At 41.2% G+C, this 18,412-nt stretch overlaps 1 protein-coding gene across 1 annotated transcript in view; it reads right to left on the bottom strand.

The window, feature by feature from the left end:
• Positions 1-2,820: 2,820 nt before the first annotated feature.
• LOC144368614 (uncharacterized) overlaps positions 2,821-18,412 on the bottom strand; it is a 100,756-nt gene continuing 85,164 nt past the window's right edge. The window contains exon 3 of the mRNA XM_078027792.1: positions 2,821-5,555. Coding sequence (XP_077883918.1) covers positions 5,340-5,555 — 216 coding nt within the window. The 3' untranslated portion in view covers positions 2,821-5,339. The remainder of the gene's footprint in view (positions 5,556-18,412) is intronic.

Raw genomic sequence — 18,412 nt, 5'->3', positions numbered from 1 at the left:
GAGTCTCCTGAAATCTCAGCAAGATTTTTTCACCCAATCTTTATGATACTTTCAGATAATGATCAGTACACCAATCCCACTTGGCTCACCAATTTTCGTTCTTCTAGGTTTAACCGTTCGTTTGCAGTAACTGTTTTAATTTTGAGGTTTCACTCTGTTTTCTTCTATATGGATACATGTACTTGGAACTCTAAATCAAACACGGTTTTTGCTAGATATTTGAAACTTGGAAAAATAAAGTAATTTCAACTTCTATCTCTGTGGTTTGTTTTTTATTGATGTAGCCCAAAGCAGAGACTTGAGAATATCTCTTTTATTAAAATGGGTTGCCTAGCTTCCAAAGAACTACGAATCTTTTGAAATCTCAGCAAATTTTTTTCACCCAATCTTGATGATACTTTAAGGTAATGATCAGTACACCAATTCCACTTGGCTCACCAAATTTCGTTCTTATAGGTTAAACCGTTCGTTTGCAGTAACCGTTTTCATTTTTAGTTTTCACTCTGTTTTCTCCTATATGGATACATGTACTTGGAACTCTCAATCAAACACGGTTTGTTCTAGATCTTTGAAACTTGGAAAAATAAAGTAGTTTCAAGTTCTCTCTCTATGGTTTGTTTCCTATTGATGTAGCCCAAAGCAGAAACTGGCGAGAATCACTTTCATTAAAAGGGTTTACGAAGCTTCCAAAAAACTACGAGTCTCCTGAAATCTCCGTAAATGTTTCTTCACCCAATCTTGATGATACTTTCAGGTAAGGGTCAGTACTCCAATCACACTTGGCTGACCAAATTTTGTTCTTCTAGGTTAAACCGTTAGTTTGCAGTAACCATTTTCATTTTGAGGTTTCACTCTGTTTCCTCCTATATGGATACATGTAGTTCGAACTCTAAATAAAACACGGTTTGTGCTAGGTCTTTGAAACGTGCCAAAATAAGTAGTTCCAAGTTCTATCTTTATGGTTTGTTTCCTATTTATGTAGTCCACAGCAGAGAATGGCGAAAATCACTTTCATTGAAAGTGGTTGCCAAGCTTTTAAAATCTATGACTCTCCTGAAATCTCAGCAAATGTTTTTTCACCCAACATTGATGATACTTTCAGGTAATGATCAGTACACAAATCCCACTTGGCTCACCCAATTTCGTTCTTCTAGGTTAAACCGTTCGTTTTCCATAACCTTTTTTATTTTGAGGTTTCACTCTGTTTTCTCCTGTATGGATGTATGTACTTGGAACTCTAAATCAAACACGGTTTGTGCTAGATCTTTGAACCTTGGAAAAATAAAGTAGTTTCAAGTTCCCTCTCTATGGTTTGTTTCCTTTTGATGTAGCCCAAAGCAGAGACTGGCGAGAATCACTTTCATTGAAAGGGTTTGCCCAACTTCCAAAAAACTATGAGTCTTCTGCAATCTCAGCAAATGTATTTTCACCCAATCTTGATGATACTTTCACGTAATGATCAGTACACCAATCCCACATGGCTCACCAAATTTTGTTCTTCTAGGTTAAACCGTTCGTTTGCAGTAACCTTTTTCATTTTGAGGATTCACTCTGTTTTCTCCTATATGGATACATATATTTCGAACTCTAAATCAAACACGGTTTGTGCTAGCTATTTGAAACTTGGCAAAATAAAGTAGTTCTAAGTTCTATCTCTATGGTTTGTTTTCTATTGATGTAGCCTGAAGCAGAGAATGGCGAAAATTACTTTAATTGAAAGGGGTTACCAAGCTTTCAAAAAACTACGAGTCTCCTGAATTCTCAGCAAATGTTTTTTCACTCAATCATGATGATACTATCAGGTAATGATCAGTACACCAATCCCACTTGGCTAATCCAATTTTGTTCTTCTAGGTTAAACCGTTCGTTTGCAGTAACCGTTTTCATTTTGAGGTTTCACTTTGTTTTTTTCTATATGGATACATGTACTTGCAACTCCAAATCAAACACGGTTTGTGCTGGATCTTTGAAATTTGGAAAAATAAAGTAGTTCCAAGTTCTCTCTCTGTGGTTTGTTTCCTATTGATGTAGCCCAAAGCAGAGACTGGCGAAAATCTCCTTGATTGAAAAAAGTTGCCCAGCTATCAAAAAACTACGAGTCTCTTGGAATCTCAGCAAATGTTTCTTCATCCAATCTTGATGATACTTTCAGGTAATGATCAGTACACCAATCCTACTTGGCTCTCCAAATGTCGTTGTTCTAGGTTAAACCGTTTGTTTGCAGTAACCATTTTCATTTTGAGTTTTCACTCTGTTTTCTCCTATATGGATACATGTACTTGAAACTTTAAATCAAACACGGTTTTTGCTAGATCTTTGAGACTTGGAAAAATAAAGTAGTTGCACGTGCTCTCTCTATGGTTTATTTCCTATTTATGTAGCCAAAAGTAGAGACTGGCGAGATTCACTTTCATTAAAAGGGTTTGTCAAGCTTCCAAGAAACTACGAGTCTCCTGAAATCTCAGAAAATGTTTTTATCACCCAATATTGATGATACTTTCAGGTAATGTTCAGTACACTAATCCTACTTGGCTCACCAAATTTCGTTCTTCTAGGTTAAACCTTTCGTTTGCAGTAAGCGTTTTCATTTTGAGGTTTCACTCTGTTTTCTCCTATATGGATACATGTAGTTCGAACTCTAAACCAAACACGGTTTGTGCTAGCTCTTTGAAACTTGGCAAAATAAAGTAGTTCCAAGTTCTATCTTTATGGTTTGTTTCCTATTTATGTTGCCCAAAGCAGAGAATGGCAAAAATCACTTTCATTGAACGGGGTTGTGTCGCGACCCCTTGCCCGCAAGGAAGACGTAACTCGAGAATCTTCTTTCAGCAGTTTATTCAGGCCCTTGATATTTCTTCTACTGGCTCCGGATGCCCCTCCAAGCTTTATAATAGCATCTCAAGCCCCAATGCGAAGCTGCCACGTGGACCTTTCTCATAGGGTGCTGAAAAGCCATTTGCCAACTCTCCCAAATAAGGAGTTGTTTGTCACAAACCACAGCAGAGCCAGCGCCATCTTGTAATGGCGACCATAATCTGCATAAACGGCAAAGGCAGCTCACCACAGTTCCCCCCTTCTGTTTCTTAAAACTATACAGGCGAGAGTAGAGGTCCTATCCCACTGTGCAGAATGGCTGCATAGTATGGCTCAGTCCTAAGGAGGGTCCTTCCCCAGATCTGACTCCATATCAGCCGACGCCTTTTTTCGTGGGGCGGGGCGTGGACACGTCAAACCCGCATTCACTAGGACATGCTCTCCTTGAGGTACTGGTTCACTGCGGGATCACTCAAGTGCAGTGCCTTGCCTCGCATCCTGTATTGTGACGATGGTGAACAAAAGGGGGTAGCTGGAACTACCTCTGTAGGACAACCACAATACAAGTTGGCGACACCCTGAGAGAAAGGCACGGGCTTTGAAGCCATAGCTAAAGACCAGCGTGGAAACCCTTCTGCGTGCAATGGCAACAAGACCTGCAGAGTGCAAGGGCTTTCCAGCACTAGAAGAAAGACAAAAGAAGGACATGTCGAACCCAGTGCAATGTTAGAATAACTTGGGGTGCAACGACCATGTCAAAGGCACTAGTGTGGAAACCCGTCTGCGTGCAATGGTAGCAAGACCGGCAGAGTGCAAAGGCTTTCCAACACTAAAAGAATAATGAGGAAAGACATGTCAATCCCAGTGCAATGTTATAATAACTTGGGGTGCAATGACCATGTCAAAGATTTACTGTTTAAGATGCGCAAGCCAGACTTGAGGTGAGTTGCCATTTTCTAAAGCTGCAAGAGCTTGTATGATCATAGCCTTATCGTGAGCACTGCGGGCCTTGAGGCGGCAGAGAAACCACAAACAGAGGATCATACCGAAGCAACACACTGCACCAAAAATGCCTACTCCCACCCACTCTTTAAAATAGGAAAAGGCAGAAGATATCCAATCGGTGAATTGACCTAAAGTCACGGGATCAACACGGGTACTATTCAAGACAGCTATCTGAGTTTGTTGAGACTGGATCATGTCTTCCGCTGCCATGGACCAATTTCTGGCCAAATATTCGCCAATGATGCGGGAAGCATTCCTGGAATCATTAAATCTGACAGAGGTTATGCATAAATGTGCACGTTGGTCAACACAACCCAAAAGCACCAAGTTAGCCAATTCTTCTACCTGAGCTTGGAGTAAATCTATTCTTTGGTCGGCAGCTAAAATTCCTGACAAAATATGTTGATTAATTGTATTTTGGGACTCAAGTATGGTGGAAGTTTGTTGAACAACTTGATTAATAGTGGCAGCAGTTTGTACCTGATTGGCCATGGCGACTCCAGCCGTAACTGCTGCAGCAGCAGATATCGCCATGGCTGTCACTATAGCTGCTGTGATTCCAAAATCTCTGCGGACTCTAAGTAGCTCAACAATAGGGAATTTATCAGGATCCGCAGTGACTGGGATTGGGACAAAAGTTGGAATTTTCATAACCACTGCTACAGTCCAAGAACCATTCCAACACTCAGATAAGAGACAGATAGTATGAGAACAATCCAGCATCCCCGACGAGGTGTCATTAGCTAAAAGGAATAAGAACGGGGATTGGACACAGACCATTGCAGGGGGCAATGTGGCCTTATGAAACAGAGAGTTGATTGAAACAGAAGTAAGTCTATTACCTCGTTTACTCTCCTTAACAGTACCAGAAACATTAGCCAGCCAACTTTTGGCTCCTAGCAATTGAGCCAATGCAGAAATATCGGTTGAAGCCCCCTTTTCATTGGAAATCAGCCATTGAAACCAGGACCAACCTACTCCTGTAGAGGAGTTGGCACTGTTGTTAAAGTTATAGACATACCTTTTAAGAGAGGGGGAAAGGGAGAAACCTTTAGCAACTTGATGTTTCTCCCAAGAATGATCTTGACAAGGCGTGAATGTTGGGGGAAACCAAAATTAGGGGTACAGTAAGGAGAGGCCTTGAAATGCGTGGCAGTATAAGCACTATTAGAAGAAGGAGGCACTGGAATTAGTACCTCGGAGATAATAGCCAAGGTAGTTATATTTAAAGCAGAGTCATTTGCGGAGGTTCCTGAGCCTGATTGCTTCCCTGAAACTACTTGGCTCAATACAGCACTAAGAAGTTCCCTGAGACCCGACTGGACCGCAATGGATCCTTCCAGTTACTCAAATTTTTGGTCTTAAGGCTAATGCAATTAGCGTTCCCAAGGCTGAAACAAAAAACTCCTGTGAGATTAATTTGAGATTGATTAATAATGCTCTCCATGTCCCCTCTAGGAGAGGCACAGGGAGCAGACACCTCACATGAGGTAGAAAAAAGAGTGGGGAGGACACTAGAATTACAATGAATCGGCATTGGCATTGGCCATGCCCGTGCCACTGCCCACCACTGCATTGGTGTCGTCTGTGCCATAGGCACCAGCACCAGAGCCAGAGCACTTAGCAGAATGAAGATCCTCATCACAGGATTGCTGTGGTATCTCTTGTTGCTGGTTGGTTGATGTCAAGACTCTTCTTGTCAGGCGTTCAGGGACCCACAACGGTTCCGTGCGATCCTGGGGAAAAACACATACAGATCCTCGCGCCCATGTCATCACGGGGTCGGGGCCATTCCATTGGCCCGTAAGAACATCCTTCCACTTAACATAGCCAATCACAGAGGGCTGAGGGGACACATGTCTATCGGCCGCAGAGTGACCATGAATATCCAAATTCAAAAAATTAATGGTAAAGAGAGCTAAGGACAGGCGTTCTTTAGGAGTGTGTTCAGCTCCTATTCCCCCCTTTTGTTTTTGTAAAGTTTCCTTTAAGGTGCGATGAGCACGCTCAACAATGCCTTGTCCTTGAGGATTATAAGGTAGACCATGAGTAAGTTGTACTCCCATAGTAGAACAAAAAGATGTAAATTGCCTGCCAGTATAAGCAGGTCCATTATCAGTCTTAAGGGATGCAGGTGCACCCCATGCTGCCCATGCCTCTAGGCAATGAGTAACGGCATTACGTGTCTTTTCTCCCGATAAAGCAGAAGCATAAATAATTCCAGAGCATGTATCAACAGAAAAATGTACATACTTGAGGTTACCAAAGTCAGGTATGTGTTTCACATCCATTTGCCAGACAACCAATGGCTTTAACCCCCGTGGGTTCACTCCATAAGTAGGGGGATTAAGAAACGCGACACAATGTGGACATTGTAATACTATCTGACGAGCATCCGCTTTTGAAATGGAAAAACGCCTGCGCAGCGTTAATGCATTAACATGGAAATTTTGGTGAAACAATTTAGCCCCCTCTAAGGAGGAAGCCAAGCATATCAACTGACCTCTAGTGGCTGAGTCCACACAAGCATTACCCTGTGATAACGGACCAGGAAGAGAGGTATGAGCCAGGATGTGCATTGGATAAAAGGGAGCAGTGCGGTTACAGATAAGTTGTTGAAGCTGATTAAAGTAAGCAGATACGCTATGGGCATTACTAATAGCTCCCACGGCCTCCAGGAGTTTAGTGCTTGTGCCACATAGATGGAGTCCGAAATGAGATTAAAAAAAAAAGAACACTGTTTAAAAACCATTGTAGTTCTACCCATTGTGGATTTCCAGGAGCAAATTGACGCTGGACAGGGGGAGAATCATTAATTACATAAGCTCACATTCCAGACTTGGAACCATCAGTAAAAATGTTAACAGCCCCCGGAATTGGACTGGATGAAGTTACTTTAGGGAAAATGATGGGATGTTCCTGAACAAAATGGAGTAATGGATGAGAAGGGTAATGATTATCAACATTTCCTTGAAACGAGCAACATAGAATAGCCCAGTTGTCCAGAGTAGCACACAAAACATTAAGTTGAGCTTTACTGTAAGGTATAATAAGAGAAGAAGGTGATTGTCCGAAAAATTGAATGCTTTGTTGAATCCCTTTAAGTGCCAATGCTGCAACAACATCAGGATAATATTCTAAGGATTTTCCCGGAGATACGTGTGGGTGGATCCATAGTAAAGGCCCATCATGCCACAGTACTCCAGTAGGCTGCCGCATAGTGGCAAGTACACATAACTGGAAAGGTTTATCACTCTGGAGCCTGTACAGAGTAGCATGCTGTATGGCTTCTTCTACTTTTACAAGGGCCGCTCTAGATTCTTTGGTGAGGCTACAAGGGGAAGCAAGATCTGGATCTCCCTTAAGAGAAGTATACAAAGGCTGGAGCACAATATTAGGAATACGTAAATATCCTCTTATCCAATTAATATCTCCCAGCAGTTTTTGAAAATCATTTAGAGTGTGGAGATCCTGAGTTCTTATGGTGATTTTTTGTGGTTTTAATTTGTCATACCCAATTGTCTCTCCCAAATACTTAATAGAATCCCCCGTTTGAACCTTTTCAGGTGCAATATGCAGTCCATATTGAGCCAACAGCTTTACTAGTTCTTTATAGGCCTCATTAACTGTCTGCTCTAATCTAGCGGCCAATAATACATCATCCATATAATGAATGATCTTGATGGAGGAATACTTTTGTCTGAGAGGTGCGAGTGCCTTCCCCACATACATCTGACACATTGTAGGACTATTAGCCATTCCCTGCGGTAACACTACCCACTCAAACCTTTGATCTGGTTCCTCGTGGTTACACGAGGGAAGGGTGAAGGCAAAATGCTGTGAGTCTTTAGGATGCAAAGGAATAGAAAAGAAACAGTCTTTAATGTCAATAGCAATAACATGCCAGCCCTGAGGAACAGAGGAGAGCAGCGGCAGCCCTCTTTGAATGGGCCCCATAAGTTGCATTTGAGCATTAACTGATCGTAGATCATGCAGTAGGCGCCACTTCCCTGATTTCTTCTTAATGACAAATATGGGAGTATTCCATGGAGAAGTAGAAGGTTGGATGTGACCTGAGTCAAGTTGTTCTTTAACTAAATCATAGGCTGCTGCCAATTTAGCCGAGGGAAGAGGCCACTGAGGCACACAAACAGGCTCCTCAGTGAGCCATGTTATAGGTATTTGAGCCCCAGTGGCCCCTAGGAAAAACCCAGACCAAATCTGTTAAGCTTTTGATGACCTTGCACAGGATGCCTGCGCCCCTGTAGGTGTTTTCCTAGTCCTAGACCTGGCCTATACCCCATATTTTGCATAATTTGTTGAGACACTGGGGAATAGTCATTACTAAGAGTGAACCCCATGTCTTTCATCAAATCACGGCCCCATAAAGAAATAGGTAGATCAAGTACATAAGGCTGAAAGGTACCATTGTGTCCTTCCAGGTCCTTCCAACAAAGATGTCTACAGCTGATTTGAGGAGCTTGGGCATATCCAAGTCCTCCTAGGGATTGATCAGAAGTCTGCACTGGCCATCCCTTAGACCAGTCCTTAAGGGCTATGATACTACGGTCTGCTCCTGTATCCAGCAATCCCACAATAGATTTACCTTCTATGCTTAATTCCAAAGTGGGGCGATTGCTCATATCCAGTGACAAATAGGCACAATTCCCTCCAGTGGTACTAATCTCACTTCCCGTCCGTGACCTTGAGTGAGCAGGGAAGTGGCTATGTAAGCTAGGCAAAATTAGCAATTGAGCAATCCGATCCCCTGGGGAGATAGACACAATGCCCCTTGGAGCTTCCACCATAACCTTTACTGCCCCTACAGCATCAGGGCTTATGACTCCGGGGAAAACATGAAGACCTTGTAAGATAGAGGATGCACGTCCAATTAGCAAACCTACAGTGCCAGGTGGTAAAGGCCCCTTGAACTCAGTTTCCACCAATTGGACTCCCATCTTAGTTGTTAATACAAGTCTGGAGGTGGAACAGAGGTCCAATCCCACGGCACCTGTAGTGGCTCTCCGCGTCTCATGGGATGGCGTAGAGATGGCCATGTCTCAGGTTCATGGTGTGACATTCTCCACTGCCCCATATATTTGTGGGCCCTGGGGTCGGGGGCCCCGTCGGCCGTTTTTTGGCCCAGCTGAAATAGGCTGTCCATGGATGTCCCTCACTGATCTACACTCTCTTGCCCAATGCTTCCCCTTTTTGCATTTTGGACACAGCCCCGGTTGACGAGGGCCATGGGAAGGGCCACCGTGAGGAGGTCCAGTAAAATTGCCTTTTTTGGGACATTCACGTTTGAAATGACCGGGTTGACCACAATGGAAGCATGTTCCGCCACCAGGACTGCCCCCTTTTGCAATCTGAAGGACAGCAGCTGCAAGACCTGCATTAGTTAAAGGTCCTCCAATCTCTCTACACACCTTCATCCATGCTTCGATGCCCTTATTTTTATAAGGAGTGATTGCTGCTTTACATTCCTCGGTGCACTGCTCAAAGACCAATTGCTTGATAAGGGGCATGGCTCTATCAGGATCCCCAAAAATCTTTCCGGCGGCATCCACCATCCTTGCTACAAAATCTGAAAAGGGTTCTGTAGGGCCTTGTATAATCTTGGTCAAATTACCAGACACCTCTCCTCTATTTGGAAGTGACTTCCATGCCTGAATGCAAATATTATTAATTTGATCATATGCCTCAAGAGGAAATCCTGTCTGTTGATTAGCAAATCTACCCTGTCCCAAAAGCATATCTTTGTCCCAATGGGGTGTACCGCCGCATGGTTTTGGGCGGCCTGCTCTACTGCGCCCTCTAACACAAATGCTCTCCAGTCCAAATACTTGCCTGGGGAAACACAAGCCCGAACAAGGCTAGCCCAGTCAGAAGGAGTCATGCAGTATCTAGACAGACTCTCCACCTGAGTTAGTGTGAAGGCGGCATCCACCCCATAAGTGCGCACGGACTCCGCCAGGGTCTTCACAATTTTGAAATCTAAGGGTTCATGGAATCTTCCCCTATTGTCATCCTGAAAAACTGGATAAGCAAGACCCATCTCAGCGTTAACAGCCCTCCATGTTTGGGCATGGAAACTCTACCTGAAACACCCCCACCATACGGCGGTGGATCCGGAGGATCATTTTTCCTGAGCCCCTGTTTATTTCTGTTTCCCTCTCCTACATCTACACTCTCTAGCTGACGAGACAGCCTCCCAAGCTCTTGCTCCTCATCCTCTTCTTCCTCTGACCCACTTTCGCATGGGGGTGCACGCAGCGTACTGAGATCTGGATACAATCGTCTCCTCCCCTGTTTCATGTCCCGCACCTCGCATGGGGGTGTACGCAGCGTACTGAGATCTGGATATGATCATCTCCTCCCCTGTTTCATATCCCGCACACTCCCATTCTCCTGAGATATCTCACTTTTTGTTGTTGCCGTTTCTGATTTCCCCTCATGTAATTGCTCTAGAACTTCCTGTCCTTTAGTAAGTGCTTCCTGACATCTGCCATCTGTAAGGCAACTACGGACCATCTTCCAAAGGGGTATCACCCCACCCTCTAATATGCCCTGCTCATAAGCAAAGTCAAGATCTTTGCCTAATTTATCCCAACTAGTTATAGTAAGGCTGCCCGAAAATGCAAACCACGGTGCAGCAATATCTGTCTTCTGTAAAAATCTCTGTAAAGTACTACGCTTTACTTCTAGTCCCTTGGAACATAACAGGCCATCTAGGGCCAGGAGAAGCGAACTTGAAGACACGGCACCCATGACACAACAAAAGAAGCACAAAAAACAGAAGCGAAAGTAAAAGCGAAAGTACACAGTGCAGCTGCAATAAAATATAACGCTCTCTCTTTATTTGCAGAGGAGCAAATACCTTTTTCCCGCTCTCTCTTTATTTGCAGAGGAGCTGCCCCGCTTTGATCGCGGATCCCACTTACCTGGGACTAACCGGTACACAACCCCTGACCGCTGAAAGTTCTGGTTCCCGGGTTTCGGCACCACTTGTCGCGACCCCTTGCCCGCAAAAAAGACGCAACTCGAGAATCTTGTTTCAGCAGTTTATTCAGGCCCTTGATATTTCTTCTACTGGCTCCGGATGCCCCTCCAAGCTTTTAAAATAGCATCTCAAGCCCCAATGCGAAGCTGCCACGTGGACCATTCTCATAGGGTGCTGAAAAGCCACGCGCAAACTCTTCCAAAAAGGAGTTGTTTGTCACAAACAACAGCAGAGCCAGCGCAATCTTGTAATGGCGACCATAATCTGCATAAACGGAAGAGGTGGTTCACCACAGGGTTGCCCAGCTTCCAAAAAACTACGAGTCGCTTGAAATCTCAGCAAATTTTTTTTCACCCAATATTGACATACTTTTAGGTAATGATCAGTACACCAATCCCACTTGGCTGACCAAATTTTGTTAAACCGTTCATTTGCAGTAACCATTTTCATTTTGAGGTTTCACTCTGTTTCATCCCATATGGATACATGTAGTTCTAACTCTAAATAAAACACGGTTTGTGCTAGGACTTTGAAACATGGCAAAATAAGTAGTTCCAAGTTTTATCTTTATGGTTTGTTTCGTATTGATGTAGTCCAAAGCAGAGAATGGCGAAAATCACTTTCATTGAAAGCGGTTGCCAAGCTTCCAAAATCCACGAGTCTCCTGAAATCTCAGCAAATGTTTTTTCACCCAATATTGATGATACTTTCAGGTAATGATCAGTACACCAATCTCACTTGGCTCACCAAATTTCGTTCTTCTAGGTTAAACCGTTCGTTTGCAGTAACCGTTTTCATTTTGAGGTTTCACTCTGTTTTCTCCTATATGGATATATGTATTTTGAACTCTAAATCAAACATGGTTTGTGCTAGCTCTTTGAAACTTGACAAAATAAAGTAGTTTCAAGTTCTGTCTTTATGGTTTGTTTCCCATTGATGTAGGCCAAAGCAGAGAATGGCGAAAATCACTTTCATAGAAAGGGGTTGACCAGCTTTCAAAAACCTACGAGTCTCCTGAAATCTCAGCAAATGTTTTTTCACACAATCTAGATGATACTTTCAGGTAACGATCAGTACACCAATCACACTTGGCTCACCAATTTTCGTTCTTGTAGGTTAAACCGTTCGCTTGCAGTAACCGTTTTAATTTTGAGGTTTCACTCTGTTTTCTCCTATATGGATACATGTACTTGGAACTCTAAATCGAACACGGTTTGTGCTAACTCTTTGAAACTTGGCAAAATAAGTAGTTCCAAGTTCTATCTTTATGGTTTGTTTTCTATTGATGTAGCCCAAAGCAGAGAATGGTGAAAATTACTTTCATTGAAAGAAGTTGCCAAGCTTCCAAAAAACTACGAGTCTCCTGAAATCTCAGGAAATGTTTTTTCACCCAATATTGATGATACTTTCAGGTAATGATCAGTACACCAATCCCACTTGGCTCACCAAATTTCGTTCTTCAGGGTTAAACCATTCATTTGCAGTGATTGTTTTCACTATGAGGTTTAACTCTGTTTTTTCCTATATAGATATATGTAGTTCGAACACTAAATCAAACACGGTTTTTGCTAGCTCTTTGAAACTTGGCAAAATAAAGTAATTCCAAGTTCTATCTCTATGGTTTGTTTCCTATTGCTGTAGGCCAAAGCAGAGAATGGCGAAAATCTCTTTCATTGAAAGGGATTGGCCAGGATTCAAAAAATTACGAGTCTCCTGAAATCTCAGCAAATGTTTTTTAACCCAATCTTGATGATACTTTCAGGTAATGATGAGTATACCAATCCCACTTGGATCACCAAATTTTGTTCTTCTCGGTTAAACCGTTCATTTGCAGTAACCGTTTTCATTTTGAGGTTTCAGTCTGTTTTCTCCTATATGGATACATGTACTTGGAACACTAAATCAAACACAGTTTGTGCTAGATCTTTAAAACTTGGAAAAATAAAGTAGTTTCAAGTTCTCTCTCTATGGTTTGTTTTCTATTGATGTAGCCCAAAGCAGAGACCGGCGAGAATCACTTTCATTAAAAGGGTTTGCCCAGCTTCCAAAAAACTACGAGTCACTTGAATTCTCAGCAAATTTTTTTTCACCCAATATTGACATACTTTTAGGTAATGATCAGTACTCCAATCCCACTTGGCTGACCAAATTTTGGTCTTCTAGGTTAAACCGTTCGTTTGCAGTAACCATTTTCATTTTGAGGTTTCACTCTGTTTCCTCCTATGTGGATACATGTAGTTCGAACTCTAAATAAAACACGGTTTGTGCTAGGTCTTTGAAACGTGCCAAAATAAGTAGTTCCAAGTTCTATCTTTATGGTTTGTTTCCTATTTATGTAGTCCACAGCAGAGAATGGCGAAAATCACTTTCATTGAAAGCGGTTGCCAAGCTTTTAAAATCTACGAGTCTCCTGAAATCTCAGCAAATGTTTTTTCACCCAACATTGATGATACTTTCAGGTAATGATCAGTACACAAATCCCACTTGGCTCACCCAATTTCGTTCTTCTAGGTTAAACCGTTCGTTTTCTATAACCGTTTTTATTTTGAGGTTTCACTCTGTTTTCTCCTGTATGGATATATGTACTTGGAACTCTAAATCAAACATGGTTTGTGCTAGATCTTTGAACCGTGGAAAAATAAAGTAGTTTCAAGTTCCCTCTCTATGGTTTGTTTCCTCTTGATGTAGCCCAAAGCAGAGACTGGCGAGAATCACTTTCATTAAAAGGGTTTGCCCAACTTCCAAAAAACTATGAGTCTTCTGAAATCTCAGCAAATGTATTTTCACCCAATCTTGATGATACTTTCACGTAATGATCAGTACACCAATCCCACATGGCTCACCAAATTTTGTTCTTCTAGGTTAAACCGTTCGTTTGCAGTAACCTTTTTCATTTTGAGGATTCACTCTGTTTTCTCCTATATGGATACATATATTTCGAACTCTAAATCAAACACGGTTTGTGGTAGCTATTTGAAACTTGGCAAAATAAAGTAGTTCTAAGTTCTATCTCTATGGTTTGTTTTCTATTGATGTAGCCCGAAGCAGAGAATGGCGAAAATCACTTTAATTGAAAGGGGTTACCAAGCTTCCAAAAAACTACGAGTCTCCTGAATTCTCAGCAAATGTTTTTTCACTCAATCATGATGATACTATCAGGTAATGATCAGTACACCAATCCCACTTGGCTAATCCAATTTTGTTCTTCTAGGTTAAACCGTTCGTTTGCAGTAACCGTTTTCATTTTGAGGTTTCACTTTGTTTTTTTCTATATGGATACATGTACTTGCAACTCCAAATCAAACACGGTTTGTGCTGGATCTTTGAAATTTGGAAAAATAAAGTAGTTCCAAGTTCTCTCTCTGTGGTTTGTTTCCTATTGATGTAGCCCAAAGCAGAGACTGGCGAAAATCTCCTTGATTGAAAAAAGGTGCCCAGCTATCAAAAAACTACGAATCCCCTGGAATCTCAGCAAATGTTTCTTCATCCAATCTTGATGATACTTTCAGGTAATGATCAGTACACCAATCCCACTTGGCTCTCCAAATGTCGTTGTTCTAGGTTAAACCGTTTGTTTGCAGTAACCGTTTTCATTTTGAGTTTTCACTCTGTTTTCTCCTCTATGGATACATGTACTTGAAACTTTAAATCAAACACGGTTTTTGCTAGATCTTTGAGACTTGGAAAAATAAAGTAGTTGCAAGTGTTCTCTCTATGGTTTATTTCCTATTTATGTAGCCAAAAGTAGAGACTGGCGAGATTCACTTTCATTAAAAGGGTTTGTCAAGATTCCAAGACACTACGAGACTCCTGAAATCGCAGAAAATGTTTTTATCACCCAATATTGATGATACTTTCAGGTAATGTTCAGTACACCGATCCTATTTGGCTCACCAAATTTCGTTCTTCTAGGCAAAACCGTTCGTTTGCAGTAACCGTTTTCATTTTTAGGTTTCACTCTGTTTTCTCCTCTATGGATGCATGTATTTGGAACTCTAAAGCAAACACGGTTTGTGCTAGCGCTTTGAAACTTGACACAATAAAGCAGTTTAAAGTTCTATCTTTATGGATTTTTTCCTGTTGATTTAGCCCTAAGCAGAGACTGGCGAAAATCACTATCATGGAAAGGGTTTGCCAAGCTTCCGAAAAATTACGAATATCCTGAAATCTCTGCTAACATTTTTTCACCCAATCTTGATGATACTTTCAGGTAATGATCAGTACACCAATCCCACTTGGCTCACCAAATTTCGTTCTTCTAAGTTAATTTGTTCATTTGCAGTAACCGTTTTCAATTTTAGGTTTCACTCTGTTTTCTCCTATACGGATACATGTATTTGGAACTCTAAATCAAACACGGTTTGTGCTAGCTCTTTGAAATTGACACACTAAATCAGTTTCAAGTTCTATCTCTATGGTTTGTTTTCTGTGGATGTATACATAAGCAGAGACTAGCGAAAATCACTTTCATGAAAATGGGTTGCCAAGCTTCCAAAAAACTACGAGTTGCCTGAAATCTCAGCGTACATTTTTTCACTCAATCTTGATGATACTTTCAGGTAATTATCAGTACACCAATCCCACATTGCTCACCAAATTTTGTTCTTCTACTTTAAACCGTTCGTTTGCAGTAACCGTTTTCATTTTTGGTTTCACTCTGTTATCTCCTCTACAGACACATGTATTTGGAACTCTAAATCAAACTCGGCTTGTGCTAGCTCTTTGAAACTTGACACAATAAAGCAGTTTCTAGTTCTATCTTTATGGTTTGTTTCCTGTTGATGTAGCCCTAAGCAGAGACTGGCAAAAAACACTTTTATGGGAAGTGGTTGCCAAGCTTTCAAAAAACTACGAGTTGCCTGAAATCTCAGCAAACATTTTTTCACCCAATCTTGATGATACTTTCAGGTAATTATCAGTACACCAATCCCACTTGGCTCAATAAATTTCGTTCTTCTAGTTTGAACAGTTCGTTTGCAGTAATCGTTTTCATTTTTAGGTTTCACTCTGTTTTCTCCTATAGGAATACATGTATTTGGAACTCTAAATCAAACACGGTTTGTGCTAGCTCTTTGAAACTTGACACACTAAAGCAGTTTCAAGTTCTATCTTTGTGGTTTGTTTCCTGTTGATGTACCCTAAGCAGAGACTTGCGAAAATTACTTCCATGGAAATGGGTTGCCAAGCTTCCAAAAAACTACGAGTTGCCTGAAATCTCAGCAAGCATTTTTTCACCCAATCTTTATGATACTTTCAGGTAATGATCAGTACACCAATCCCACTTGGCTCTCCAAATTTCGTTCTTCTAGGTTAAACAGTTCATTTGCAGTAACCGTTTTCATTTTCAGGTTTTACTCTGTTTTCTCCTATATGGATACACGTCTTTGGAACTCTAAATCAAACACGGTTTGTGCTACCTTTTTGAAACTTGACACAATAAAGCAGTTTCAAGTTCTATCTCTGTGGTTTGTTTCCTGTTGATGTAGCCCTAAGCAGAGACTGGCGAAAATCACTTTCATGGAAAGGGGTTGCCAAGCTTCCAAGAAACTACGAGTTGCTTGAAATCTCAGCAAACATTTTTTCACCCTAACTTGATGATACTTTCAGGTAATGTTTAGCACACTAATCCTACTTGGCTCACCAAATTTCGTTCTTCTACGATAAACCATTCGTTTGCAGTAACCGTTTTCATTTTTAGGTTTCACTCTGTTTTCACCTATACGGATACATGCATTTGGAACTCTAAATCAAACACGGTTTGTGCTAGCGCTTTGAAACTTGACACAATAAAGCACTTTCATGTTCTATCTTTATGGTTTGTATCCTGTTGATGTAGCCCTAAGCAGAGACTGGCGAAAATCACTTTCATGGAAAGGGGTTTCCAAGCTTCCAAAAAAGTACGAGTTGCCTGAAATCTCAGTAAACATTTTTTTACCCAATGTTGATGATACTTTCAGGTATAAATCAGTACACCAATCCCACTTGGCTCACGATATTTCCTTTTCCTAGGCAAAATTGTTCCTTTGCAATAACCATTTTAATTTTTAGGTTTCACTCTGTTTTCTCCTATACGGATACATGTATTTGGAAGTCTAAATCAAACAAGGTTTGTGCAAGCTACTTGCAGCTTTACACACTAAAGCAGTTTCAACTTCTATCTCTATGGTTTGTTTCGTATTGATGCAGCCCTAAGCTGAGACTGGCGAAAGTCAGTTTCATAGAATGGGGATGCAAGCTTCCAAAAAACCAGGAGTTGACTGAAATCTCAGCAAACATTTTTTCACCCAATCTGGATGATACTTTCAGCTAATGATCAGTACACCAATCCCACTTGGCTCACCAAATTTTATTCTTCTAAGCAAAACTGTTCGTTTGCAGTAACCGTTTAAATTTTTAGGTTCCATTCTGTTTTCTCCTATACGGATAAATGTATTTGGAACTCTAAATCAAACACGGTTTTAGCTAGCTCTATGAAACTTGACACAATAAAGCAGTTTCAAGTTTTATCTCTATGGTTTGTTTCCTGTTGATGTAGCCCTAAGCAGAGACTGGCAAAAATCACTTTCATGGAAAGGGGTTGCCAAGCTTTCAAAAAACTAGGAGTTGCCTGAAATCTCAGCAAACATTTTTTGACCCAATCTTGATGATACTTTCAGGTAATGATCAGTACACCAATCCCACTTGGAGCACCAAATTTCGTTCTTCTACGTTAAACCGTTCGTTTGCAGTAACCCTTTTCATTTTTAGGTTTCACTCTGTTTTCTCCTCTATGGATACATGTACTTGGAACTCTAAATCAATCACGGTTTTTGCTAGCTTTCTGAAACTTGACACACTAAAGCAATTTGAAGTTCTATCTCTATGGTTTGTTTCCTGTTGATGTAGACCTAAGCAGAGACTGGCGAAAATCACTTTCATGGAAAGGGGTTGCCAAGCTTCCAAAAAACTATGAGTTTCCTAAAATCTCAGCAAACATTTTTTCACCCAATCTTGATGATTCTTTCAGATAATGATCAGTACAGCAATCCCACTTGGCTCACCAAATTTCGTTCTTCTAGAATAAACCGTTCGTTCGCAGTAACCGTTTTCATTTTTAGGTTTCACTCTGTTATCTCCTATACGGATACATGTATTTGGAACTCTAAATCAAACACGGTTTGCGTTAGCTCTTTGAAACTTGACACACTAAAGCAGTTTCTAGTTCTATCTATATGGTTTGTTTCCTGTTGATGTAGCACTAAGCAGAGACTGGCGAAAATCACTTTCATGGAAAGGGTTTGCCAAGCTTCCAAATAACTAGGAATTGCCTGAAATCTCAGCAAACATTTTTTCACCCAATCTTGATGATACATTTAGGTAATGATCAGTACACCAATCCCACTTGGCTCACCAAATTTCGTTCTTCTAGAATAAACCGTTCGTTCGCAGTAACCGTTTTCATTTTTAGGTTTCACTCTGTTATCTCCTATACGGATACATGTATTTGGAACTCTAAATCAAACACGGTTTGCGTTAGCTCTTTGAAACTTGACACACTAAAGCAGTTTCTAGTTCTATCTATATGGTTTGTTTCCTGTTGATGTAGCACTA

The sequence above is a fragment of the Ictidomys tridecemlineatus genome, chromosome 11 (genome assembly GCF_052094955.1).
Source record: "Ictidomys tridecemlineatus isolate mIctTri1 chromosome 11, mIctTri1.hap1, whole genome shotgun sequence".
Lineage (NCBI taxonomy): Eukaryota > Metazoa > Chordata > Mammalia > Rodentia > Sciuridae > Ictidomys > Ictidomys tridecemlineatus.
Note: the sequence above shows the minus strand (reverse complement) of the source record. Positions and strands in the feature narration are given on the sequence as shown.